The following is a 25,850-nucleotide window of genomic DNA, read 5'->3' on the forward strand; positions in this document are numbered from 1 at the left end:
GGAGTTTAAACCCAACATTCTTGATGAAAGTAGTAAGATGGTTTGGTTACAGTTTTACAAAATGCCCCAGGAGGTCCTTTATCCCCATTTCAATTCAAAATTGTTGTTTATACTCCTGGCACAGAACAGTAACAATGATAATATTGTAGTAGTCATTCTACTATTATCTACCAATGATAATATTGGTAGTCATTCAGTTCAGTTCAGTTCAGTCGCTCAGTCGTGTCCGACTCTTTGCAACCCCATGAATGGCAGCACACCAGGCCTCCCCGTCCATCACCAACTCCCGGAGTTCACTCAGACTCACATCCATCAAGTCATTAGTAGTAAAAATAATTTAATCTTCACAACTCTATGTAGTTATTAGAGCCCTTTTATAGATGAAGAAACTGTGTTATAAAGAGGTTAAGTAACTTGCCCCAAAGTCATACCTCAAGAAAGGAGCAGAGACAGGATTTGAAACCCTTTGCTAAACAAGCTACACCTGTGATCTCTAGGAAACATGGGGTTTTATTTTCTTAATTCACTCCTGTTCACCCAGTATCCAGCACTGCAGGCATTCTGAATATCTGCTATCTGAATAAATCAAGGTGTGTATATCAGAAAAAATATCAACAACCTCAGATATGCACATGATACCACTCTAATGGCAGAAACAGAAGAGGAACTAAAGAGCCCTTGAAGAGAGTGAGAGAGGAGAGTGAAAGCAGGCCTAAAACTCAACATTCACAAAACTAAGATCATGGCATCTGGGCCCATCACTTCATGCCAAACAGATGCAGAAAGGTCGAATCAGTGACATATTTTATTTTCTTGGGTTCCAAAATCACTGCAGATGGTGAATGCACCCATCAAGATGCTTGCTCCCTGGGAAAAAAGCTATGACAAACCCAGACAGCATATTAAAAAGCAGAGACATCACTTTTCTGCCAAAGGTCTGTATAGTCAAAGCTATGGTTTTTCCAGTAGTCAGACGTATGGATGTGAGTAGTAGCAGTGTTAGTCACTCAGTCGTGTCTGACTCTTTGTGACCCACCAGACTAGCTCTCCAGGCTCCTCTGCCCATGGGATTCTCCAGGCAAGAATACTGGAGTGGGTTGCCATTCCCTTCTCCAGAGGGTCTTCCCGACCCAGGGATTGAACCCAAGTCTCCTGCATTGCAGGCATATTCTTTACCATCTGAGCTACAGAAAAATCAGCTGGACCATAAAGAAAGCTGAGCACCGAAAAATTGATGCTTTTGAACTGTGGTGTTGGAGAAGACTCTTGAGAGTTTCTTGGACTGCAAGGAGATCAAACCAGTCAGTCCTAAAGGAAATCAGTCCTGAATATTCACTGGAAGGACTGATCCTGAAGCTCCAATACTTTGGCTACCTATGTGAAGAACTCACTCTGGAAAAGAGCCTGATGCTGGGAAAGATTGAAGGCAGGAGGATGAGAGGGTTGGATGGCATCATCAATGGACATGAGTTTGAGCAAACTCCGGGAGATGGTGAAGGACAGGGAAGCCTGGCGTGCTGCAGTCCATGGGGTTCCAAAGAGGCAAACGCAACTGAGCAACTGAACAATAGTTAAAAAAAAAAAAAAAGAAAAGGTACATTTTTCTATCCTGACAGGTTCAAAAATCACTGTCACATGCAGCATCTATTACAACAGTTCAAAGAGCAAACACTGGGCATTTATTTGCACACAATTTGGAAGGGTATGCACAGAATAACATTCATTCATCAGTTCCAAATTTGTTTATCTACATTGAAAAAAAAAAACTCTGCAAATGCAGAAGTGTTCGTTGGTCTTTGCTTGTTTTCTTGCCAATTCTTTGGGACTGAAAGTCACAGAGCCAGATCAAAACTTCCAGGAGAACAAGGATTTTTTTTTTTTCAGTTCAAAGTTTAACATTAGTAGGTGTTCAATAAGTGTTTCTTTTAAGTGAATGAAGAGGAGAGGGAACTTGTTTTGCTGAACTGGATGGAGTAGTGGAATGCCAAGATTACATTCTAGTTAGCAGAACTCAAAAACTGCCTCTACATCCATCCTAATTACCGCTAAAGCCAGAAGATTCTATCAGCAGCCATCTCACATCTAACTTGATGAGACTTGCACATTTTTTAGAAGACTGTTGGAGTGAGTGAGTGAGTGAAGCCGCTCAGTCGTGTCAGACTCTTTGCAACCCCGTGGACTGTAGCCCACCAGGCTCCTTTGTCCATGGGATTCTCCAGGCAAGAATACTGGAGTGGGTTGTCATTTCCTTCTCCAGGGGATCTTCCCAACCCAGGGATCGAACCCAGGTCTCCCGCACTGCAGGCAGACGCTTTAACCTCTGAGCCACCAGGGAAGCCCTTCTTTTCTTAAAAAGAAGACAGTAGCAACAAAGACAACTAATACCACTGAGAGTCTACTGTAGGGAAGGTACTCTTCTAAATGTCAGGAGATGAGGACCTCTAATATCCAATCACATATGAAGTAATGAGGACACTAGAGGCAAGGACTTGACCGGCCCATACAGCTGGAAATGAAAGAGTCAGAACTTGAACCCACGTGATTTGACTCCTAAGCCCACGCAATGAAAGGCAGAGATGACTGCTAAAAAGAACTGAACTTTTCCAGATAAAAAATTCTGAATTCAGTAGTTTGTTGCTATAATAATGGATTACTTTATTGCTGTTGTTAGTCTCCATCTTGGAAGGTGTCAGTGATTCAAGTACCTCTGATTTTGAGTAGCATATACTAAGCTGAGTTTCTGGGGTTTGCTAACACTGTTGTTGTTGTTTTAGTAACTATGTTGTGTCTGACTCTTTTGCAACCCCAAGAGCTGCAGCCCGCCAGGCTCCTCTGTCCATGGGATTTCCCAAGCAAGAATACTGGAATGGGTTGCCATTTCCTTCTCCACTGCTAACACTGTAGACACTTCAAATAATACTCTTAATCACTGAGGGGAAAAAACACCCTCTTTGGGTTTTCAAATCTACTTCATATAATTTGTTGTTTACAGACAACAGCAAGAATGGAAAAACACAGCAGGGATGGAAAAATGAGTTTGTCACATTTAATAGAATGTAATTTTAGTACAAAAATAAAATAATTAGATTAATGAAAGAGGACCTACTTTGGTGGCAGGATGCAATATCCTGTTTATCCAATTATTCATTCAACATGGATAATTCAGAGAGAGAGAGAGACAAGACCTCAGCAGTAAGCTAGGTTTTAAATTCCCTAAGAATCTTAATCCTCAAAACCACTCCAAACTCATTTAAAAAACAAAAACATCTTTAGAAGAAAGGAATATAAAAGTTTCCCTTTCAGCATTTAAACACAAGTTTGACAGGACATCCTAAGGTCCTATTTAAAAAGAAGCCCGAGTGGAACTGATGCCCACTTCTCAGTAAACTATTTTAAATTTAAGTGTCTACAAAAAGTCCAGGCAAACCTTCCTCCTCTTGCTCTTCACTGCTGGTATCACTCTGAGCCAGGTCCTCTCCACCATCAATACTATCTCTTTCCTCCAGGTCGCTGTCGTCATCAGAATGCTCCTCGTCACTGATTTCTGCAGGTGCTGGCCTCTTGACTGCCCTGCAATGGCACAGATCAGAACTGAGGTTCTGGGCTGAGGGGGCCCTATCCAACTTCACCACTCATGCCAATTCTCCAATGTTGGGGCCAGGGAAAGATACCATCTTCCTCTTAGGGACAGTCCTAAATCTTCCTCTGTTGTCTCAGAACACACTGAGCCACATACCTCTTGTGAATCTGTACAGGTTTGGGCAGCTTTGATTCTTTATCCTCCTCCTCCTCATCCTCGTCATCATCATAATCACTCTCATTCTCCTCCTCCTCCATATCCTCTTCTTCCCTGCCATTCTCTTGACCCAATTCCTGATGTTCAGGTTCAGGCCTCTTCTCCTCACCTTCATAGTCGATAAAGAAAGTTAGGAATTCATCGAGTATCCAAAACAAGGCCATTTAAACAACAGTACCTAACACCCCAAGTTACTGGTTCCTATGGTGTTCCAGACACTCATATATTTTTCTTTCTCTACCTAACAGGAGAAAGTATGAGGAAAAAAAGCAAAAAACAAACAACAAAAACCCCTCATCCCTGAGGTTTCCTTGGAGGCTGTTCCATTCATCAGAAGCCTTAAGGTTAAAACCTGGCTCAGCAACTGAGCCTCTGCAAACAGCCCACCACTGTGTGCCACGGCCAGCACAGGGAACACTCTGGAGCCCAGCTATGAGCTTTAACCTCTGTGGGTTTGTTCTCTGAGCTCCTGGTGGCTTAAAAGCCAATCGTTTTCTAAATAAAACTCAAGTCTCAAGCTTCCCTATTTATAATGTTCCATCACTCCATATTACGAAAGCTGGGAAAGGACAGCAAGTAGTAGGGACAATGAACTTGGGCTCCACTACTCACATCCACATCGAGGAGTGAGCTTAGACTCAAAAGGTCCTGTTTGGAGACCAGATCACCAGATGGTACAATGCGGACCTGCACACAGTTAGGACACACAACCCTGCCTACTCAACACCACTGCATCTTACCTGGGACAGAAGCAGACTGTGTACTTTTATATTTATCCTTTGCCACAGCCCAATCCACAGCCACTGTCCGCCCTGTCAGACAAAAAGTAGCATCAGAAAGGCGTTCTTCTCTTTAACATTCCTATTTCCTATAAACAACTTCCTAGTCATCAAAGACAGTAATGGAACCAAAGGAGGCATATAAACTGCAGATTCAGAGGCTGTCGGTCCTAAAACAAAACTCCTGGTAGGTGTCTATTCTTTTAATCCTTAAGCTTTTTTATCAATGAACAGAACTTTTGCCTTTCTACATAGTCACTACACCTGGGATAAGATAGACTTAAAAAAAAAGTGTTAGTACAGTGCTTCCAGTTAGATCAAGTTTCCAGTTATATTAGCAAGAAAGAAAACAGACATTCTGGAATAATCTGCACATTACTCAGAAGTTAGGAAGTCTCAAAGCCAATCCCTTCTTTAGGCAGAGTACCTGGTAAATCGATACCCAGAGTAACCTCAAGGTCAGTTTAGGAGCCCACATATGCTTAATAGGGATCATAATCAAGAGGGAAGAATCCGCTAATCTCACATCCCCTAGACAGCAATCTGCCTGTATACCAATGATCATTTCAGCAATGGTTTTTCATTAAGAGATTTAAAGGACACTCATCACCGAAAAAAGAAAAAGAGAAGGCTGGGAAGGGTCCTGTTGAGTTTAACCCTAAGATCAAAGCAACTTCTATATTAGCAGTGAGACTCTCAACAAGGCAAACACCTTTTGGAAATGTAGAAAGCGGGTTACTGTGTTAATCTGCATGAACACCAGAAATATCTGAGTCAATAGTATGGGTACAGAAAACTTACCTTTTATCTCTTTCATGTTCATGCCTTTGAGAGCCTTTCCTGCTTCTAGGAGGTTTTTGAACTGAACAAAAGCAAAACCACGCATCTTTCCATCTGTGTACAAACATAACAAAGAAATCAGAGGTAGCAGGAGGAACCAACAGACACTAAGACGGACTATACAGCAACCTGGACTGGCGAGAAGGCTCAAATCCTGCCAGCCAGTCAGCCCCCTGCCCAAAGCAAGAGCCTTTATCCTGCTGATGTTAGCCTGACACAGGCTCAGGAGAGCAATGCATTTCACTCGTCTTCTAAAAGGAGTTCTGATCTAACTAAAAACACCATCTGGGGAATAAACATTGTTCTGTGTCAAGCACTATACTTTATATATACCATATCATCTGGGGCTTGGAGAGTATGACCCCAACCTTATATTTCTATTTCAAATAGTACTTAGTTGAAAGGTGACTTGGAAAAACACCATTATGTAAAATAATCTAATCCACACAAAATAAAGGTTGGCAGGTACCTGGTTTCCTGGGGATATTTACTTCCAGGATAGTTCCAAACTGAGAAAATACTGTTTTCAAGTCATCTTCTGAGCACTGAACCGGAAAGTGAGAAAGAAAGAGATGTTATCATGGCAAATAAATATAAAACATCAACTATTAAATTAGTTCACTGGGAAGAGCTTGAGTATTTTTACTCCTTTTAAAATTTTGAGACTAGGACATAAAACATTCCCAAGTAGAGGACATCTTGCTTTGTACCTAAATGGTAAAAAGGACAGACGTGAGAGAGCTTGTCCTCCTCTCCCAATCTCAGCAGTGGTTTCCACAAAAGGAAGACATCTTCATGCTTTCTATCCTCAATAAATTCTTGTTTATACAAGCCCATTTTCTGAATTCAACGCTGCTAAAGGTCATTCCCAGGAGGAATGAAGCCCAATTATACCACCCTGGTGGGGAGTTCAACCAACAAGTAGGCCCTGGCTCCAAGAGCCTTCAGAACACTCACTGTTTCCTCTCTCTTACCTTAAAGCTCAGGTTTCGAATAATTAATCTGGCTTTCTTATCTGCCACTTTGGCTTTTTTAGGCTTCAGCTCCTTCTTTGCGGACTCTGAATTTTCTGAAAAATAACAGGCAGTGAAGTAAGTCTGTGATCCTCTCAGCCCAGGATATCACAGGGAAGAAGTACTAGCAACAGAAGGCATTTATCTCAGGGTTAAGTACGGCAATGCCCAGCAACACCAGGTTTTCCAAACTCATAAGTAAACAAAAGACTAAAATGAGTAAAAAACACACTGGATGATTCTGGACATCAAAAGAAAATTCAGGAAGCTTTTAGGTCTAGATGCTACCCCCAGCCAATCCACTGTCCCCTCAATCCTGGGGGAAAACTCCTTTCAGTTACTAGAAACTCACCAGTTTTCCCCTTTTCCTTGGACTTATTTCTCAGTTTTTTCTTGGCAATGGTCACGTTGATCTTGCACCCTTCAAAGGTGGTAATCTCCTTGAGGGCCCTCTGAACATCCTCCAGCATAGAAAAAGTGACATAGCCGAAGCCTCGACATGCCTTACTCCCTGGAAGGTATGGGGTGGGGAGGGATTAACAGTAAGCCAAGATCTCTAAACCAGTCAATTCTCACAGCCCTAAACTGGCAGATATACAGCCAGGCCAGCCAGTTATCAGTTGGCCAAAGTTCTCAAGAGGGAAAGAAACAAGATTAACATGAGAGCCTCCCCCCATCTCCTTTTTCCTCAAAAATTGTTAGGCTTCCTCTTCTAATGTGGTGCCTTGGCTGTTAGCTCCCTTTCTTCCATCTTTCCTGGTAATCTCAAGAATATGGAGGACCCATAATATGCATTACACCTCCAAAGAAGAACTCACATCACACAGAACAAAACATCACCAGAGAAGGTAGGAAAGGTAAGGCTGGTAGCTTCAAAAACTACAATGAAATAATTCAGTTACACCTCCTCAGAAAAGAGGACAGATCAGCAATGAATGCTGGGGGCCCTGAGAAAAGAACCTCAAACAATAAACACTGCTTCAGGAGCCTGCAGATACTATTACTGTTATTACCAAGCCTTAGAAATCAATATCAAATTAAACCTTTCCAAAGCAGCTGTAAATCTCTTATCTCATTTTGTCAGAACATACCAAGAAGGGAAAAGCCAATATTATCATCACTTTTTTCCAAAGGAATCGCTGAAGATGAACAGTTGCAAATGTCAACTGTAACCCACCTTTGCCCTTTCTGGTATGCTTTTTTTTTTTTAGTTTAATATTTTTGTGTAATAAAATTTTAAGTAATTTACTGCATCAAAAAAGAAAAAGACCAAGCAGTCTGCCTTGGTCTACCCGAAAAAGAAACAAAACTCCACACACTCTCCTTTACAACTACACCCTTACCTGCTTTAGGGTACAAGCCTTCTAACACGGGACGCTGAGCCACATAAACTGGTTAAAGTTGACACCTGGCACTAGGAAAGCATACTATATATATTTCTTTTCCTTGAAACTCCTTCTCAAAATGCCTGCCCACTCACCTTTCAGAAAACAAGAACAAGAAAAATCAGGGCCCTTCTTAATCAGTACAACCAAAAATAAAAAGCAGCTGAAACATGAAGAAGTTTGCTGACAAAATAAAAGCACGTAGTCACAAAAAAGCCTATAGTCACAAAAACACCGCCCATTATAAACAATTACAACAATCCTGTGAAATTATTCCCATCTTAAAGAGGGTAAGTGGCAAGTTCAAGTCACCACTAGTGGTAAGACCTTATCTGCCATCCCCTCCCTCCCATCCTTTGAAGTAGAGTACTCAATACATTTGGCTGTCTAGACAGGAAAGCAGCTTTTTTGTTGTTGCTGTTTAATGGGAATAGGAGCTTTTGTTAAAGATGCTGACTATGTACATAGCTACAGGTAAGGTTACACGTAGCCTATATTCTGAGGACCCAAAGGAGAATTCCCATTCAAAGGCCTGCTCCTCCCTGGAACGCAACCAAGCATTGCAGAGCAGTGTTTCTCAGACTGGTTTGATGACCCACAGTAACAAATGTGATTTACAGTGGACCCAGTTGTTTATATACTGAAAAAAAAAAGTCTCATGAAAACTTCTCCTTTACCATATATAGATATACTACTATTTCATTAAAAAAAAAAAAACAAACTCCAGTCATTAACCACTCAAGACCCACAAATGAACAATGATCTGCCATTTAAGAAACACTGCTGTACAGCACTCTCATTCTCTCATTCGCCCATATCTATACTTAAAATGATAAAGGCCCCAGCTGTGTGTATACCAATCAGAGCCATGTCAATGATCTTAAATCTAATTTCTGTTACTAACAAAACAGAAGATAAGGATGGAGTGATTATTAGTGCACTTTTAGGACTGCCTACTCACACACTCTGGTACCATGCGGGAAAAGAGGGGTACCCAAGATATTACTTCAAACCAGTTGCTAGCCTGAAAGGCAAGAAAGCAGCCACCTACAGCGACAGATTGATGACTTGGAAGGAAGCTAAATTTGTGTTCTGGGCAACATCAGGTGCCATGTAATATAGTCTAGGTAAGAAGAAGAAATGCTTCTACAATTAAAACCCTTACAATTCTTACTCATTCTAATACATGCTAACCCTCCTTCATAGTGATGCCATGAACATCAAATAGAATGAGAGGCATATGGCAGTATTCCACAAGTCAGTAAATACCTCCAGTGGCTCAAATCAAAACCCCTGGAGTCAGATTTGACACTTTTTTTCCTCAGACCCCAAATCTGATCCATATTCCAATCATGTTTTACCTTCTTCGCTGCTAGAGCACCTGGTCCAACCCCATGAGCTTTCACCTGGATTACCACAAGAGCCTAGTAACTGGTCTCCTGTCCTATTCTTAACGGCCTATTCTCAGCATGGCAGTCTCAGAGAATCTTTCAAAATGCAAGGCAGATCATATTCACTGCTCCCTGCTCAAAATCAGTGGTTTCCTATCTCAGAGTAAAAGTCAAAGTCCTTTTGATGGCCTGTAAGGTCCTACATGATCTGGAAGGACCAGGTGGCATCTGCTAATTCTCTTTCCTTCACTCAGTGCACACCAGTAACCCTGGTCTCGTCTATATTCCTCCACTATACTATACGCACTCCTCTTCAGTATCCTTGAGCTCCCTCTGCCTAAGCTGTTCCTCGCACTGAGAAACCCAAGTTCACTCTCTCACATCAGTAAGGTTTCCCCATGTCCATTCTTCACTCCTCTACAGCTTCCCCACCACCACCACCCTATCTTTCTTCCCTGACTTATTTTTCTCTCAGTATTTATCGCCATCATCTAGTGATGATGATATTTTGCTCATTGGCTGTCTTCCACATCCTGAACACAGATCAAGGCTTTTGGTCTGTGTACTAATGTATCCCGAGGACCTACAACAGTTGCCTGGATCCTAGTAAACATTCAACTAATATTTACGGAATACATAAATGGGTGAATGAATAACATATTGGTTAAGAGCTCGGGGTCTGGTGATCAAATTTTGAATCCACTTCTTACTAGCAGTACGAACTTAAGCTGAAGTTACTAAATTTCCCTAAGCCCTAGATTTCTCATCTGTAAAATGGAGTTTACTCTCCACCCAACAAGACTGATGGGGAAATTAAAGGAAGTAACAGATGAAACTCAAGCACCGCACCTGGCAATCAGCTGCTTCTCAGTAAGTCTTAGTGGTGTTTCATTAAGTCCAGTTCAGTCGCCCAGTCGTGTCTGACTCTTTGCAACCCCATGGACTGGAGCACGCCAGGCCTCCCTGTCCATCACATTTATTAAGTTATTCACTAATAAATAAGATCTTGTATGTGAGCGCGCATGATAAACAGGAAACCTACATAAACTTAAGGGGTTGACTTGACTTTCAGAAACGGCTCCTATGGATTTATCTAGTGTAGAGTCCGTTTGGAAAAGAAATTCAACTTCCAAGGCCTTTCATTTAAGGGCTCACTTAAGGCTGGGAGAATGTCCTCTGCCTCCATCCGGCTCCCGGGAACCCCAACTCTGTTCTCGATCGCCCCGCCCCCTACCTTTTTCGGTCACCACGAAGCACTGCTTGACCGGCCCCACCTGACTGAATAGCTCCTCCAGTTGTTCGCTGCGAGCCGAGGGCGGGAGGCGGCCCACAAACAGGGTCAGTCCGGCCATGAGGCCGAGAAACAGGCGCGCAAGGTCGCGCACCCGAGTCAAGTAACTGGCTTTAGTAAGCGGACCACGCTTACTAAAGTTGCCGGGGGACTCCGGAAGTGCGCGTCACTCAAAAGAGTCCGGAGGAAGACGTAGAGGAAAGGGAAAAACCAGTCCGGAAGGGAAGAAAAAATCGTGCCGCCTGAGGGCGGAGCTTCCTGAGCGGGGCTCCACCCCCTAACCCAAGTACCGCCCCCGCCTCTGTAGGGAAATTTGGCTTCCATTAGGAGAAGGGCTCGGAGAAGGCAATGGCACCCCACTCCAGTACTCTTGCATGGAAAATCCCATGGATGGAGGAGCCTGATGGGCTGCAGTCCATGGGGTCGCTAGGAGTCGGACACGACTGAGTGACTTCACTTTCACTTTTCACTTTCATGCATTGGAGAAGGAAATGGCAACCCACTCCAGTGTTCTTGCCTGGAGAATCCCAGGGACAGGGGAGCCTGGTGGGCTGCCGTCTATGGGGTCGCACAGAGTCGGACACGACTGAAGCGACTTAGCAGCAGCAGCAGCAGGAGAAGGGCTGCCGTCTATGGGGTCGCACAGAGTCGGACACGACTGAAACAACTTAGCAGCAGCAGCAGCAGAAGGCAATCGGAGAAGGCAATGGCACCCCACTCCAGTACTCTTGCCTGGAAAATCCCATGGATGGAGGAGCCTGGTAGGCTGCAGTCCATGAGGTCGCTGAGGGTCGGACACGACTGAGCGACTTCACTTTCACTTTTCACTTTCATGCATTGGAGAAGGAAATGACAACCCACTCCAGTGTTCTTGCCTGGAGAACCCCAGGGACGGGGGAGCCTGGTGGGCTGCCGTCTATGGGGTCGCACAGAGTCAGACACGACTGAAATGACTTAGCAGCAGCAGCAGGAGAAGGCAATGGCATCCCACTCCAGTACTCTTGCCTGGAAAATCCATGGACAGAGGAGCCTGGTAGGCTGCAGTCCATGGGGTCGCTAAGAGTCGGACACAACTGAGCGACTTCACTTTCACTTTTCTCTTTCATGCATTGGAGAAGGAAATGGCAACCCATTCCAGTATTCTTGCCTGCAGAATCCCAGGGACAGCAGAGCCTGGTGGGCTGCCGTCTATGGGGCTGCACAGAGTTAGACACGACTGAAGCAGCTTAGCAGCAGCAGCAGCAGTTTCTAGGCTTATTACAATCTAACCTGCTGGGGATCAATATCAAACTCAGCAGGGCAGGCAGGAGAAGCTGTTTTTGCTCTGGGTCTAACCCAGGATCTGACACATAGTGGATGTTTAATAAATATTTTCCAAAGTGCCTGTGTTCCAGGATCCAGGAGCACCAAGATTACGTGCATAAAACACAGCCATAATGCAAGTCAAAACAAGTAATCACATGTATCATTTGAACAAATTTCCAGTTCTCAGAGAATATGAGACATCTGTCACACTTTAACAGATAACTAAATCTGTGCCTTTAACACTTCGCTGACAAATTAAAGCTATTAAGGTTCAAATAGGCACAGGTCATACATAATCATTCTTTCAAAAAATATTTACTGAGTTCCTACTATGTGCCAGGCACTAAAGATAAAATTGATGAGCTAAAAAAAGACAGGGCTCCTGCCTTCATGGAGAATAGTTTTGGGGAGATAGGCAAACATCAGTACAAAAAAAACTTACAAGTAAAGCAAAGCCTGCACCATGCAAGATCACAAGAGAACACACCCAGAACAAGCAATACATCCAGCTTACACAGACCTAGAACCCAGGTCTTCCCAGAGACAGCTTTCCTCAGGTCAGCTTATTAGATGGACCCAAGGCTGTGTAATCGCACTGGCCAGGAGATCTGGGTGCTCCTGGATCCTAGAACACAGACAGTGTTTGCCACCCCATTGGGCTCAGGAACTGACCTGTGTGCAAGACTGCAGCACCCTGCAGAACATTTGTATAGAACAAAAGTACCCAATGCGATTTTTTAGTAATTACTTTTAAACGGTATAACCTGAACACAGAGCAGGTAGAACATTCAAAAAGTACAAAAGGTACAGTGAAAAGGGTTTCCCTTTCTCCTCAAACCCCATCTACTTTCCACATATTTTGGATTGGTGGATAACTGGTTGATAGCAATGGGGGGGGGGAAGGGAAAACGTTTAACATTAGATTTATGAAACCCTAACTCCAAGCATTTATGCTTAAAAGAAAAAGCCACAGTTATTTTTAAACACATAACTCAATGGAGGAAGTATTGAAATATGAAACAGATTTATAAGGCAATGGGTTAATTCCATCCAGGATAAAGAGAGACAAATAGACAAAGGAAAATGGACCCTTTGAATAAAGTTAGTTTGGAATTCCACATTTCTCCTTATTTTCTCCTCCTCTCCTGCCCCCTCACCACCTTAGAAATAAAAATTTCATACCCAAAATCTAAATGACAAGCATCAGGGCCCTAGCTATGGGGACACCTTCCCAGTCCTGGCTGCAGCGTGCACTGGGGAGAGAATCCTGAGAAGGCTGCTCCAGCATCCCTTTGGGACACCCCCTACAGTGTTAAGTTGGAGATGCTTTGGACCCAAACCTTCCCTACAGAACAAAAAGAAACTGCGGTCCTGTGCCCATCAGAGGGCAGCAGCCACCCACAGTGCAGAGGAGCTCCATGCCCCTAGGGAAGGAAAACAGTGCAGCTGACCCTTTGTACTCTTCCCAACTTTCAGACCTGGCTCCCCATCTCAGTCTCCCAGCCTCAGCCTCAGCCCCATCGCCTCGTATCCACTCATATCAGGAAGGCCATGTGGTTCTTCAATCAGGAATATTTGCTCATTCATCTATCCAGGACACATGCAGGGTTCTTTATTAAATAGCAGGAGTCATGGTACCCTGCACCACATCAGCAATGTGGCTTCCAGGGGAAATAAACTGCTAGACTCTCTCTCATCCATCACTTGCAGGAGGCTGGAAAGGATGTAGGAGAGGGCTGGGCTGTACTCAGCCAGCCTCTGCCAAGCTCCATCCTTTTGGCTCCATTCCTGCTTGCAAGCTAAACATTCTTATAATACTGCATACTTCTCATTCTTAGCACTTTTAATCACTGTATTTAATTATTTGTGTTATTGGAATTACTTATATGATGTGCTCTTTAATGTCTGCTTTCCCCCAAAGAGCTTCAGCTTCACGAGTTCAGGATTGTTGTCCACCTGCTGCTGCTGCTGCTAAGTCGCTTCAGTCTTGTCCGACTCTGTGTGACCCCATAGACAGTAGCCCACCAGGCTCCCCCGTCCCTGGGATTCTCCAGGCAAGAACACTGGAGTGGGTTGCCATTTCCTTCTCCAATGCATGAAAGTGAAAAGTGAAAGTGAAGTCACTTAGTCATGTCCGACTCTTCGAGACCCCATGGACTGCAGCCTACCAGGCTCCTCCATCCATGGGATTTTCCAGGCAAGAGTACTGGAGTGGGGTGCCATTGCCTTCTCCGGTTGTCCACCTAGGTCACCTTTTTACTCTCACCATCTAGCACATTGTAAGAACTCAATAAAATGTTTTAAAGAGATTGAATGAATGAAGATGAGTTTGTCTCTCAGTCTCCTATAGCACTAAGAACTGGAACTGAGGGTGTATATATTACATCCTGGTCTACCCAGGCTCTTCTGGGAAACTGCTTTGGGTTAGGAAGGGCTGAGGCATGAGATAAAAGGGAAGGGTTGTCTCACCAAAGCCTCAGCCTCTTGATCAAGTCAAAGGGCTTAGGCGATTCTCACTGAGGAAAATCATAGAAGTGATGGAGTTGATGGACACCAAGCTCTATTCCCCCACCCCACTCCCAACTCACCAGCCCCATTCAGAATGTCCAGACAGAAAAGGAGCCTCTGTGTATGTGTGTGTGTGAGAGAGAGAGACAGAGTGACTGGAGGTACGTGGGTCTTGGACTGCTTTGCTGGGAGGTGTGTACCTGAACTCAAGGACCCATGGTGGGAAGAGTGAGTAAGAGCAGCTGGAAAGCATTACAATGAGGAAGAGACAGCAGAGAGGAGTTGAGTGTGAGCAGAGGCAGATGGAGGTGTACATGGGGAAGAAAAGAAACAATTTCTCACAACAGCAAGCACTCCTTCCATGACACAAAGCAGCTCTGAGGCTGGGGCTGCTACAGCCGCTATGACACCAGTGAGAAATGCCTGTAATTAGCAGTATGGCAGTTCTCTGGGCCTCAGCCCAGAGTGACGATGCAGCAGGAATTTCTGAGCCAAGCTGAGCCAGGTGATGGAGAAGACACAGTCAGAACCACTCGGGTCCCATCCCTCAGCAGTACCTGCCCTATCCTCCTCTCATTTTCTTCCCTACTATGACCCTCACTTACTGCCCTTCTCCTTCTGAGGTTCCAAGCCCTGGATGCTCCCTTCAGCCAAGACAGAGCTTCAGGGGCAAGCTGAACAGTGCTGTAATTCTTCCACTAGAGCATTAGGCCTGGTCTGCTGAGCGCCCCACCCCCTCCCAGCCTGCTTCCCTCTTGGCTCCCTTGCTTCCCTTCTCAAATCCTCATGAGCTGATGGGCAGAGTTGGAAGAAAAAACCATTCCTATTCCTGTTTTTCCACTTCAAGCCTAGTATTTGTGCCCCTGTGGGCCTCCCTGTGATGTGCAGGACATCTGCCAAAACACTGCCAGAATTTTGTTCTAAAATCTACAACTCTGTTTTAGTGCCACTCTGAACTTACTGCATTTGAGCCAAATGACAAATGCATACTACAGCGCTCAGAGCCAAATGCCCTGGACAAGGGAGGGATTACAGAGTGCCTGGTGGCTGGATGTATTCATGGATCTCTGCACTGTGAGCTCTGCTTTGGTGGGTAGGACGGTGCTGGGGCTTGGAGAAGACAGGCTTTCCCCAGGGAAGCTCTGCACCTGTGGGAGATGAATGTTCTCCAGGGAAGAGGGTTGTGAGTGCAGACTTGAAGAGGTCCTGTTGGTAGATGGAGCGAGCAATTTCTTCTGTGAATCCAAAAGGCCTCTGTGAATTCCTCTAGATATATGGCAGGGAGATTGCTGGGAATCCCAGCTCAAAGTGATCATGCTTTTGAGATGCGTATCAACGTTTCCATGAAGGACTTTGCTACTAACTAGTCCCTAACCAGTTGTCCCCCAGGATGTGAAGCCAGGTCCCTAGGAATAGAGACATTTCCACCAACTACTGCAGAGTTTCTGCCTCACCTCTCAGGGTTGTGTTCCACCTCTGAAAAGCCACTTCCTGGGGAGTCAGAAGGATCTTCAAGGGGCCACTCCCAGGACCTTCGCTCATCCCGATGGGCCATGGAGCCATCTATGGGGAAAGGTCATGTGGAGGACAAGACTCATTTGGGTCAGGAGTCACTAGGGTCTGAGATGGACCCACCCCACCCAAACACTGCTTCTCTTTCTGTTCTCGCAGAACCACTGCTGCTGTTGCCTCATCTAGGCTTTTCCAAGAAGGTCAGACCTTTCTCCTCTGAAAATATTTTATTGATAAATTAACTCTGAAAGCACTCACCTCCCACCCAACTGCTGCAGAGTCTCCTAGATGGGCCATGGACCCTTCTACGGGGAAGGATCATGTGGAGGACATGGGAGTCTCACTCAGCAGGGATGGTATTCCTGGGCGTAGCAGAGGTGGGTCTGGGGACAGTGGTGGGTCCTGAGGTCGTCTAAGGACAGCCCCTCTCACTCAGCACCAGAGTGGGAAGTGGTGGTCTGGAGTGGAGCACCTTGGAGCTTTATTGCTGGTGAATGCCAAGGACAGTGGGACCCCTGCCAGCCTAGAATTGCAGCTGAGGGCATCAACGCCCCGGGGCTCCAGAGAAGGTGGCACTAGTTCCCCATCAACAGAGCCTGGCTGCTGACCCACCCATCCAGGGATCTCTGGATGGGAAAGGAAGCCGGGAGAGGTATCTGAGCCAGGCAGGATTGGGGAAGGGTTACAGTGTGCAGGTCTTGGGTGGGGAGTGGGGGGGCAGAACAGGCGCCAGAAGGGGGCGTGCGATCGGGGGTGGCTGGGGGGCCACCTCTTCACAGGTCTATGGTGTCGCTGCCCATGCTCAGCTCGTCAATCTGTCGGCAGGCGTCCAGGAATTGCTCCTGCAGCAAGGCCTCTTCGGCCTGCAGCTCAGGAGCAGGTTCTGGGGAGTCGCGGGAGGGTGGGGACAGGGCCTGGTAGGATCCTGAGGCCGGGAGGCTGGGGCTGCTTCCTGAGGGCCGCGGGGGGCTGAGGACGCAGACCAGCGGACAGCGCGGGGCCCTGTCCGGGCTGGAGCACAGGAGCACGGACGAGCTGTCCCGCGAGAGTCCGCACAGCGAGCCGGAGGAGGCGCTGCTGCCCGCGGGCCAGGTCCCGGGAGAGGGGAGCTCGCGGGGCGCCGGGGAGCCAAGGGCCTCCCCAGACCTCCCAATGGGCCCGACCCCGGTCTGAGCCCCCAGCGAGGCGGTGCGGTAGACGCCGAGGCTAGGCAGAGCTTCCCCGAAGGCTGGGACCTGGAAGAGGCCGGGCGCCAGCAGTGCTTCGCTGCAGAGGGCCTCCTCGATGCTGCGCCGCAGGTTGATGGGGGAGGGCGGGCGGAAGTCCACTGTGTCATCGCTGCAGGGAGACGAGGCCGGGGAAGGCGCCGGGTGGGCGGCCGCGCCGTCGAAGCTCCGGCAGCCTCCTCCCTGGAGGAGGAGGTCGGGGCCCGGTCCGGCCAGGGCGCACAGCTGCAGCAGTTCCGCATCGCCACGCGCGATGGCGCTCCCCAGCGGCTTCTTGTCCGGGGCCCCGGTGACCCAGCCTCCGGGCAGCAGCGGGGCGGCGTGGCCGGGGGACAGACGGAAGAGCTTGGCCCAGCAGCGCGGCGGCACGCGGGGACTGCAGAGCGCCGGGTAGAGGCCCAGCAGCGCCAACGGGAGCGCGACGCCCACCTCACCGAGGCGCAGGCCGAGCTGGAAGGCCCACCAAGGCCAGGGCCCCTCCAGGCCAGGTTGGCCGCCGTAGCCCAGGGCGTGCAGCACTTCGTAGCCCTGCAGAGCTCCGCTCAGCAGCCCAAAGGTGCCCGCCACAGGGGCCGTGCGCGCCGCGCGCCGCCAGGACTCACGCGGGCCGAAGGGGCTGCGCGCCTGCGGGAGAGGCGTGGCGCCCTTGAAGCCTGCCGCTCCCAGGGGCGCTCCGGCCCGCCGCCGCCGGCCCCCCAAGCAGGAGAGCGCCAGCAGGAGCCCGGAAAGAAGGGCGGCGAGGAAGGCGTGCAGCCCGCGGGAGGCGAGCCGCAGAGCCCGCAGCGGGCGGTGGGCGGCGCTCCCGAGGGCGGCGGCGGCCGCCAGCCCCAACCCCAGGAGCAGCAGCGCGGCCAGGCCGGCGGGGCAGCGCGGCGGGCGCGGCCGGGCCAGCAGCAGGCAGGCCAGGCCCAGGCCGGCGGCCAGGCAGGGCAGCGGGAGGTCCTGCAGCAGCAGCCAGGCCAGCGCCGGCAGTCGGTCGCGGTGCCCGTAGGCGTCGTAGAAGAGCGGGAAGGCCCGCGTGGTCCCAGCCGAGAGCAGGAGCATGTCCAGCAGCGCCAGGCAGGGGGCGCCGGGCGGGCAGCGCCAGGGCAGGAGGGCCAGCGCCAGCAGCGCCAGCAGGGCCACCAGGCCGAAGAGCGCACCTACCCCGTACACGTGGGCCTCCCAGGCCAGACCCCAGCGAGCCTTGGCCTCTGCCCAGTCGGCCTCCAGCGTCAGGAAGAAGAGGGGCAGGGGGGCCGCAGGCGGCTGCCCCTCGCGTTCAGGCAGCTCTCTGATACTGCAGGACCCTGGCCCACACTCTGGCTGCACCGAAAGGTTCCCAAGGCTGGCAGGAGAGGGGTCGTCCAGGCCAGAGGGGGCGGTGGTGGACTCTGTGAGCAAAGAATGTTAGTCTGAGGCATTCGTGCAACCCTCCCCTTACCCACCATACTGCCAGTAGCCTGTATGCCAATGGGAGTCCTTCTGACATCCAGGAAGGACTTGTCATAAATAGGAGACTCACGGACCTGGCCACCACTCACCGGCCCCTCCCATATCAAACTCCTCCAGAGTTTCAGCTCTCATCCCCTCCGGTCATCCCATCCAGGCCTGGCTCCCAGCTTTGTTCAGTACACTGTGATTCCACTGAAAAGGGTTTTCCTTAAGAGGTCACAGAATTTTACAAGTGAAGGGAGCTATAGAAGCCCCCTCTAACTGAACCCTCCTGCCAGGAAGGAGGAGTCATGAGAACAAGGATTTTTGTTTGCTTTGCTCACATCTGAATACTCCTCCCTAAAACGTCCTGGCACAGAGTTGGCGTTCAGAAGATACTCATTGAATACATGCCAAGTGAAGATACTGAGGCTGTGCCGAGAGGCAAAGTGACTTGTCCAAGGTTACACATTAGCAGAGCTGCATCTAAAATCCAGATCTGAGCACCAGTTTGAGCCCCTCTTCTTGATGGCACGGCAACCTTATAATACTACTTTGCTTATCTCTTGTTCTGCACCCCTGACTCCCATCTCACACCTTGGTGCTAGAAGGAGCTTCTCCAGCCTTTTTTCAATAGCTTCCCTCTTCTCCCAGTCTCTTCAGGGAAGGCCACCATGCGTGCATGTGCACGCATGCACACACACAGCAGAGGAAGTGATACAACCCTCCTGTCGCCAGCAATCTTTCATATTTACTGGCCTTCCTGCCTGCTATACCTCCAACCCTCAGCCTACCAATGGCCATGGTCCCCATCCTGACTTAACTACAAGCTATTAGTCTGAGGCCCTTAATACTCCTTTGGTTTTCACCCCTTTTGCAGAAGATGACATTGAGATCACTCCCCTAGGTCTCAAGACTACCCTTGAACTCCCAGGAAGGAACAGTTGTGGGGGTCATAGTGGGATAAAATGCCATCTTAGCGAATGAGCCCCTCAGATGCTCTGGGGGGCTCTGGCTAACTCGGGCTCCCAGCCCCACACATCCCTTGGGGAAAGGAAAGTCGGGTAAGAGAGTGTGAGGACTAAGATCCCCCATGCTACTCTCCTGGAACAAGAGAGGAATGAGAAAGAGCTAGACCCAAGGATTTTCCTCCTGGCCAGGCAGCAAGGGAAGATGCTTCAGGCTAAACCTCCCTCCCCCACCTAGCCAGCTGGGCAGAAGCACAGCTGCAGGCAGGGATGGAGGCAGAAAGATTGTGGTGAAGGATGGGGGAGCCAGCTGGGGATGGGGAGGTGCATAGGAGACAGGTGTAGAATGAGGCAAGGAGGATCTCTTGACAAGCAGACCCCTGCCCCAACTGCCTGGCCATACTCAGCCCTGCCTCGGTGGGACAGAACAGGAAGGCCCCAGGAACACCCCCCTACCCCACCCCACCCCAGGCAGTGCCAGCTTGAGCTGCTGCTGCTAAATTGCTTCAGTCGCGTCTGACTCTGTGCAACCCCATAGACGGCAGCCCACAAGGCTCCACCGTCCCTGGTATTCTCCAGGCAAGAACACTGGAGTGGGTTGCCATTTCCTTCTCCAATGCATGAAAGTGAAAAGTGAAAGTGAAGTCGCTCAGTCATGTCTGACTCTTCGAGACCCCATGGACTGCAGCCTACCAGGGTCCTCCATCCATGGGATTTTCCAGGCAAGAGTACTGGAGTGGGGTGCCATTGCCTTCTCCGAGTTTAAGCTTAGGACATGCAAAACTGAGCATTCCTGAGAACAAGGGTAAGGAGTGAGGGGGCCTGAAAGCAGTCCCGGAGAGAAGGGAGGGAAAGGTAGAACTGGGCAACTGGGGAGGTCAGAGAGGGAGCTGCCAAAACATTACATATTTACAGCAGGCTGCCTGCTCAGTGGCAGCATGTTCCCTAGTTCCTGTCCCATCACATTCCTCGAGTCTGAAATTAAGAGCGGGGCTGTGATGAGGATAAATGGCCAATGTGTGCAAAGCTCTGTGGAGAGCCTGGTGCATAATCAGCATTCGATATACAACTGCTGTTGGTCTCATCATTATGGGCTAATGTTCATCACCCATCAGTCATTGGTGTGTGTCCGTGTGAGTGTGACCATTTCTGGGGCCTCAAACTCATTCTTGATTTAACTAACAAAAGGCTGTTGTCCCCTATAAAGTCAACAATTAGCCAAATCAGTGAACATCAACACATTGTCTCACTCTGTGAACCCTGTTTGAAGAACACCATTTGGATAGACTGACCATCCCCAAACACCTCCTGAAGACACAGCAGTGAATTAAAATGGAGAATCATTCAGCTGGATCTGACGGTTTGCTGGTGGGGGTGGGGTGGGGCAGAGCCAGTCTGACAGTAGTGGAATCAAATACACACACACTCTCCCTCACCCCTCATGTTTTGATCTCCTCAGATGCCCTTACATGACTACTGGAAAAACCATAGCTTTATACGGACCTTTGTTGGCAAAGTAATGTCTCCGCTTTTTAATACGCTGTCTAGGTTTGTCATAGCTTTTCTTCCAAGAAGCAAGCAACTTTTCATTTCATGGCTACAGTCACCATCCACAGTGATTTTGGAGCCCAAGAAAATAAAGTCTGTCACTGCTTCCACTTTTCCCCATCTATTTGCCATGAAGTGATGGGACTGGATGCCATGATCTTAGTTTTTTGAATGTTGAGTTTTAAGCCAGTTTTTTCACATTCCTCTTTCAGGTCCAAAGAGGAACTACAGAAGAGAAGCCCTAGGGCCAAAGATTAACTGTACCTAGGTTAGAAAGTTCCTAGAGAAGATACAGAGAGATTCCTTTATCTCCTAACTACTTGGCACTACTCCCCTCAGAAGGTACTGGCGTGAACAAGAAACCCTTTGGCCTTTTTCTCCAGGAGGCCTGGAGCTCTCCGGAGTTTATCCAGAAGGAACAGCCAGGAAGAAACTGGCTTCCTGCAGCTATCATTGAGGAGGGGGAAGGAGGGTGGGGCCACCAGCCGCCGGGCTGCCTCTGATACTGTCCAGACTCATTAAACCTGCCTGGCCACAGTGCTGTCACCAAGGCTGACAGACCGCCAGCCAGCCTCCTTCCCTTGAGGTCACAGAGCCTGCCCCCAGCTCCACAGCAGATCCTGCCAGTGCTGCTCACTGGGATGGATGGGGAAGACACGGCAGGCTTCCCACCCACATGCCCAGGAGTGCTGGGACCGCTAGGGAGTGAGTGACAGTCAGGTGCTGTGTTAAGTCTAGAGCTGGAAGAAGCTTGGGGACCAGTGGTTTCCTTTGCTGCACCAGTTCCTGGTGTGGGGTGGCTCAGAGCATTCCCAGTCCCAGTTAGCCCTTTGCATGGCTCCCTTGGCTTCACCTCCCAGAACCCTTCCCCAAGCAGCTTGTCCTCTGCCTTTTACAGTATGTGTTGTCCCATCACATTTTGGGGCCACAGCTGCGATGTCTGAGAGGTATACCTGGAAGTGCTTTTGGAACATGATGGGGGGAAACCACATTAACAGATACTATTTAATGAGCTAATACTTCATGACCAGCCTCATGCCTGAAATTTACATTACATGGAAGCTTTACAATAGCAAAATAGGCAGTATTACTAAACTCTAGATATATGAGAAAATTAAGGCTCAAAGAACTTAAATAGCCTATCCAGCCATCATTGAGGAGGGGGAAGGAGGGTGGGGCCACTGGCCCGTTAGGAAGCAGATTGGGATCCAAAGCCAGGTTTCAAGATCCCCCAGCCCCTGGTCTTTCCTCTGCACCACCAGCTTGCCGCCACGCATGTTCTGAAAGGCTCCCTTGACAAGGATGGTGTCTGTCTGCTCAGGGTCTTCTCTTCAATGTCTTCCCAATGAGGGGCCCTGCTCTGCCCATATGTGACAGCATGTCATGTCAGATCAGACGGCAAAGGAGAGAGCCCCAAGCTCAGAGTGGGAGGGTGGGAGGCAGGCCAGGCAGATTGAAGTGGAGGGCGGGGTTAGTACTGAGGCTGTGGAAATCAGGAAGGAGTTCCTGAGTCTGTTTGCCCTGATACATTTGTCTACATCCTGCTCTGCCTATGATTACAAAACTCCCAGAGGACTGCTATTTAACTCTGTGGGACCATCCTCAGCAACACTTGCTCTCAGACCATTAATATACATCTCCATGGTGATGATGAACAGAATGGTGATCATGATCATGATGACCATCAAATAAAAGGATCCCAGAATGTCAGTGCATGGCTAGCACATATTATGTGCTCAATAAATAATCGTCAAGTTCAAATGAATTGGACACTTACCTAGTGATGCTGTTGCAATTAACGCAGAGCTTAGAGAAGCAGCTGGGTCCAGTGGCCTTGGACTTGGGAGCTTTCTTTCCTGGGGGGATGGGGGCGGGGACAGAGTGGTGCCAAAGAATCCTGCAAAGGAAGCACATTAGGGCTAGAGTGCCAGCCGGGCATTGGCCTCTGGAACTTTGGAGAAAATCAAGTCCTTTCTTAGAGCTTGACCAAAAGGGGACACTGTCCCAGGAATTGGAGCCACATGTATGCGTGTGTGCGTGCTAAGTGGCTTCAGTCGTGTCTGACTCTTTGCAACCCTAGGGGCTGTAGCCCGCCAGGCTCCTCCAGGCGAGAATACCGGAGTTGGTTGTCATTTCTTTCCCCAGGGGGTCTTCCCCACCCAGGGGGACCCCGTCTCCTACATCTCCTGCATTGGCAGCAGGGTTCTTTACCACCAGTGCCACCTAGAAAGCCCAGCCACATGTATGTGCTGTGCTGTGCTTCACTGCTCAGTTGTCTGACTCTTTGCAACCCCATGGACTGTAGCCCACCAGGCTCCTCTGTTCACAGAGACTCTCCAGGCAAGAATACTGGAATGGGTTGCCATGCCCTCCTCCAGGGGATTTCCCCAACCCAGGGATTGAACCCAGGTCTCCGGCATTGCAGGCGGATTCTTTACCGTCTGAGCCATCAGGGAAACCCGAGAATACTGGAGTGGGTAGCCAATCCCTTCTCCAGGGGGATCTTCCCAACCCAGGAATCAAACCAGCATCTCCTGCATTGTAGGTAGATTCTTTACCAGCTGAGCTACCAGGGAAGCCCAGCCACGTGTATACCAGAAGCTAAACTACAAGGGCCAAACCAGACTTTGTATGACAAAGAGAGCATTTCCCCATGGGAGCAGTGGCTGTATCCCAGGGCCTGGGAGAAGGAATGCAAGCTCCCCTTAAGTCAGAGAAAAAAGGAGGCACTGTCATTTAGAAGCATTCTATAAACGTTTGTTGCAGTGAAATAGACACTCACCTGGAGAATCTGAAACTCCAGCGGCAGAGCCTGGGGATGTAATTGGGCCTGGGGGGCTCGGGCTTGATAAGTTCCGGAGCGGGGACACTGTAGTGCCAAAGAACCCTGCAAAAGGAGCCCCATGCTGAAGCTTCCTCCTACCTGCCAGATGGCCCAGCAGCAGCTCTCCTTGGGAGGGGGTGGGTACTCACCAAAGGGTCCCAGGCGCCCAGCAATCTCTGCCAGGCTGGCCCGCAGGCTGGGCAGCAGGGGCAGCGTTCGATGCCCGAGCGTGGGGGCTGCGCCTGCTCTCAGTGCCACATCGAATTTCAGCTCCAGCTCGCTCTGGCGGAGCCTAGGCGCACTGGATGGAGGCGCTGTGGCTGTCAGAGCAGTGTCCCAGGTCACAGTGCCCATCCCGGGCCAATAGGGTGCAGTGGGCCCATCAGCGGGCCCCGAGAGGAGGGATGCGGACTCCAGAGCTGGGGAGGAGGCCCACGGAGTAGAGCTGCCTTCTGCAGAGCCCCACTCTGGGGGGGAGTTTCCGAGAGAGCCCACCAGCAGTTCCCAAAGCGGGTCAGCCCTCAGCCCACTGGCTGCCTCTTCCTTGGGCTCCCTGCTCGGCCTGGGAGAAAGTGCCTGGGTCTCCGTGACAGGGTTCCCCCAGACAGCAGCCGGTCCCCGAAGGTGGAATTTGAAGTTAAGTCCCAGGTTGAGAGAGAGCATAGAGGCCTCACTCTGGGGCGGGGGGTTCAAAGTGGTGAGAGGGGCCCCTGGGACAGAGGAGGCAGGCTGGGGGCCCACAGGAACAGCAAGCAGGACCCAGCAGAACAGCCCCAGCCCCAGATAGCCGTACCCTGCCATGGCCTGGTGGGGCCGTGAACTTGGGTCTTCTGCACCTTTGCGCACGAAGGTCCTGGAGAGAGGAGAGGTGCTATGAGCCCTACCGGGTTGGAATCTGATGCCTCCAAGAGAGGCTGCGGATCCAGGAGAAGCAGGTGGTGGGGGCAAGACACAAAGGCTTCTGCCCAAGGAGAGTGGCCAGCTTCTTGCTGAACATTCAGGCCCCAGCACCAGTCTCTCCCCTGCAGTCCCCTTCCCTTCCAGCCAAGGCTCCTCTTCCCTAAGTACCCACCCCCCACCCCCACCTGCTTAGTCTGAGGCCTGGGGTCTGACTGCATCCAGCTGCCCTCACCCTTGACTGATAACTGAGCGCATGGACTTGACTCCCAGCCTCTGATCCCCTCCCTTCCTTTCTTCCCTCTTTCCTCCTTTTGCCCTAGAGTATCTATTCAGGCCTACTACGTGCCGAGCACCCTTCTGATAACAGAACTGTGAACAAGCTCCCCTCACAGATGAGTGTCCCCCTATTCCCACCCCTGCTCCAGCCTCACTCTCACTCAGACCCAGGGAGCCCTGGAGGGATAAAGCACAGAGTGAGTGATGGCAGAGGTTGAGGAAAGCGGCTCTGGCCAGGGAAGCAGCATGCCCTGGGCTGGCAGAAGCTCTGCCCCTTCAGCCTTTTCCCTCTTGCCTGGGGTTTGGCTTGCTCTCCATCCCTTAACCCTAGAAGTACTGGGGGGAGGGATGGCCTGGCCATCTCTGGCTTCCTGGGGGGAAGATGGCCAGGCAGGCAAGCTGGACCAAGGGCTGGCTGCAGTACACGCCTGACCCACCCCAGGCACACAAAGCTGGAAGGGGAAGGGGAGGGGAAGCCAGGGGGCACACATGTGTACCCACCACTGTTACATCACACACACGGCCACACCTAGCACCCTGACCCACACTCACCTACTCACCCTTCACACATCCCTGCGCCTAAGTGCACACACACACAAACACACACACATTCAGTCCTGCCAAGCCCCCTCCCTCCTACATGGGTTCAGATCCAAGCTCTGTGAGCTTCCAGCCTGCTCTGTCTCACACACACACACACACCCCTACCTCACAGACACACAGTATACACAGACACAGAGGCACACACACCCCTACGCACACATTCGCACAGTCAATACAGATACACATCACACCCCATCATCCCCCTCCACACGCACATTCCTACACACCCACCGCTACAGACAGGCACACGCGCACACACACATACACGCGCG

The 25,850-nt window shown here is 49.6% G+C and overlaps 2 protein-coding genes across 3 annotated transcripts in view; both read right to left on the reverse strand.

Moving 5' to 3' along the window:
* The window catches only part of RBM28 (RNA binding motif protein 28), a 32,064-nt gene extending 21,363 nt beyond the window's left edge, over positions 1–10,701 (reverse strand). Inside the window, exons 1-8 of the mRNA XM_055590847.1 lie at positions 10,439–10,701; positions 6,781–6,939; positions 6,390–6,484; positions 5,885–5,960; positions 5,377–5,469; positions 4,537–4,608; positions 3,737–3,905; positions 3,428–3,570 (exon numbers count right to left, since the gene is read on the reverse strand). Of these exons, the coding sequence (XP_055446822.1) occupies positions 3,428–3,570; positions 3,737–3,905; positions 4,537–4,608; positions 5,377–5,469; positions 5,885–5,960; positions 6,390–6,484; positions 6,781–6,939; positions 10,439–10,556 (925 nt within the window). The 5' untranslated portion in view covers positions 10,557–10,701. The remainder of the gene's footprint in view (positions 1–3,427; positions 3,571–3,736; positions 3,906–4,536; positions 4,609–5,376; positions 5,470–5,884; positions 5,961–6,389; positions 6,485–6,780; positions 6,940–10,438) is intronic.
* Positions 10,702–16,028: 5,327 nt separating this feature from the next.
* PRRT4 (proline rich transmembrane protein 4) lies at positions 16,029–24,670 on the reverse strand. 2 transcript variants are annotated; one of them, XM_055590850.1, is made up of 4 exons: positions 23,949–24,670; positions 23,758–23,862; positions 22,753–22,872; positions 16,029–17,158 (listed from the first exon to the last, which is right to left on the reverse strand). In XM_055590850.1, the coding sequence occupies exons 1-4, from the start codon at positions 24,598–24,600 to the stop codon at positions 16,623–16,625; spliced, it is 1,413 nt and encodes a 470-aa protein (XP_055446825.1). In that variant the 5' UTR covers positions 24,601–24,670; the 3' UTR covers positions 16,029–16,622. The 2 variants fall into 2 exon arrangements, with proteins under 2 accessions (XP_055446825.1, XP_055446824.1); XM_055590849.1 differs by having other exon boundaries at positions 16,029–18,419.
* Positions 24,671–25,850: the final 1,180 nt, after the last annotated feature.

The sequence above is a fragment of the Bubalus kerabau genome, chromosome 8 (assembly GCF_029407905.1).
Source record: "Bubalus kerabau isolate K-KA32 ecotype Philippines breed swamp buffalo chromosome 8, PCC_UOA_SB_1v2, whole genome shotgun sequence".
NCBI lineage: Eukaryota > Metazoa > Chordata > Mammalia > Artiodactyla > Bovidae > Bubalus > Bubalus kerabau.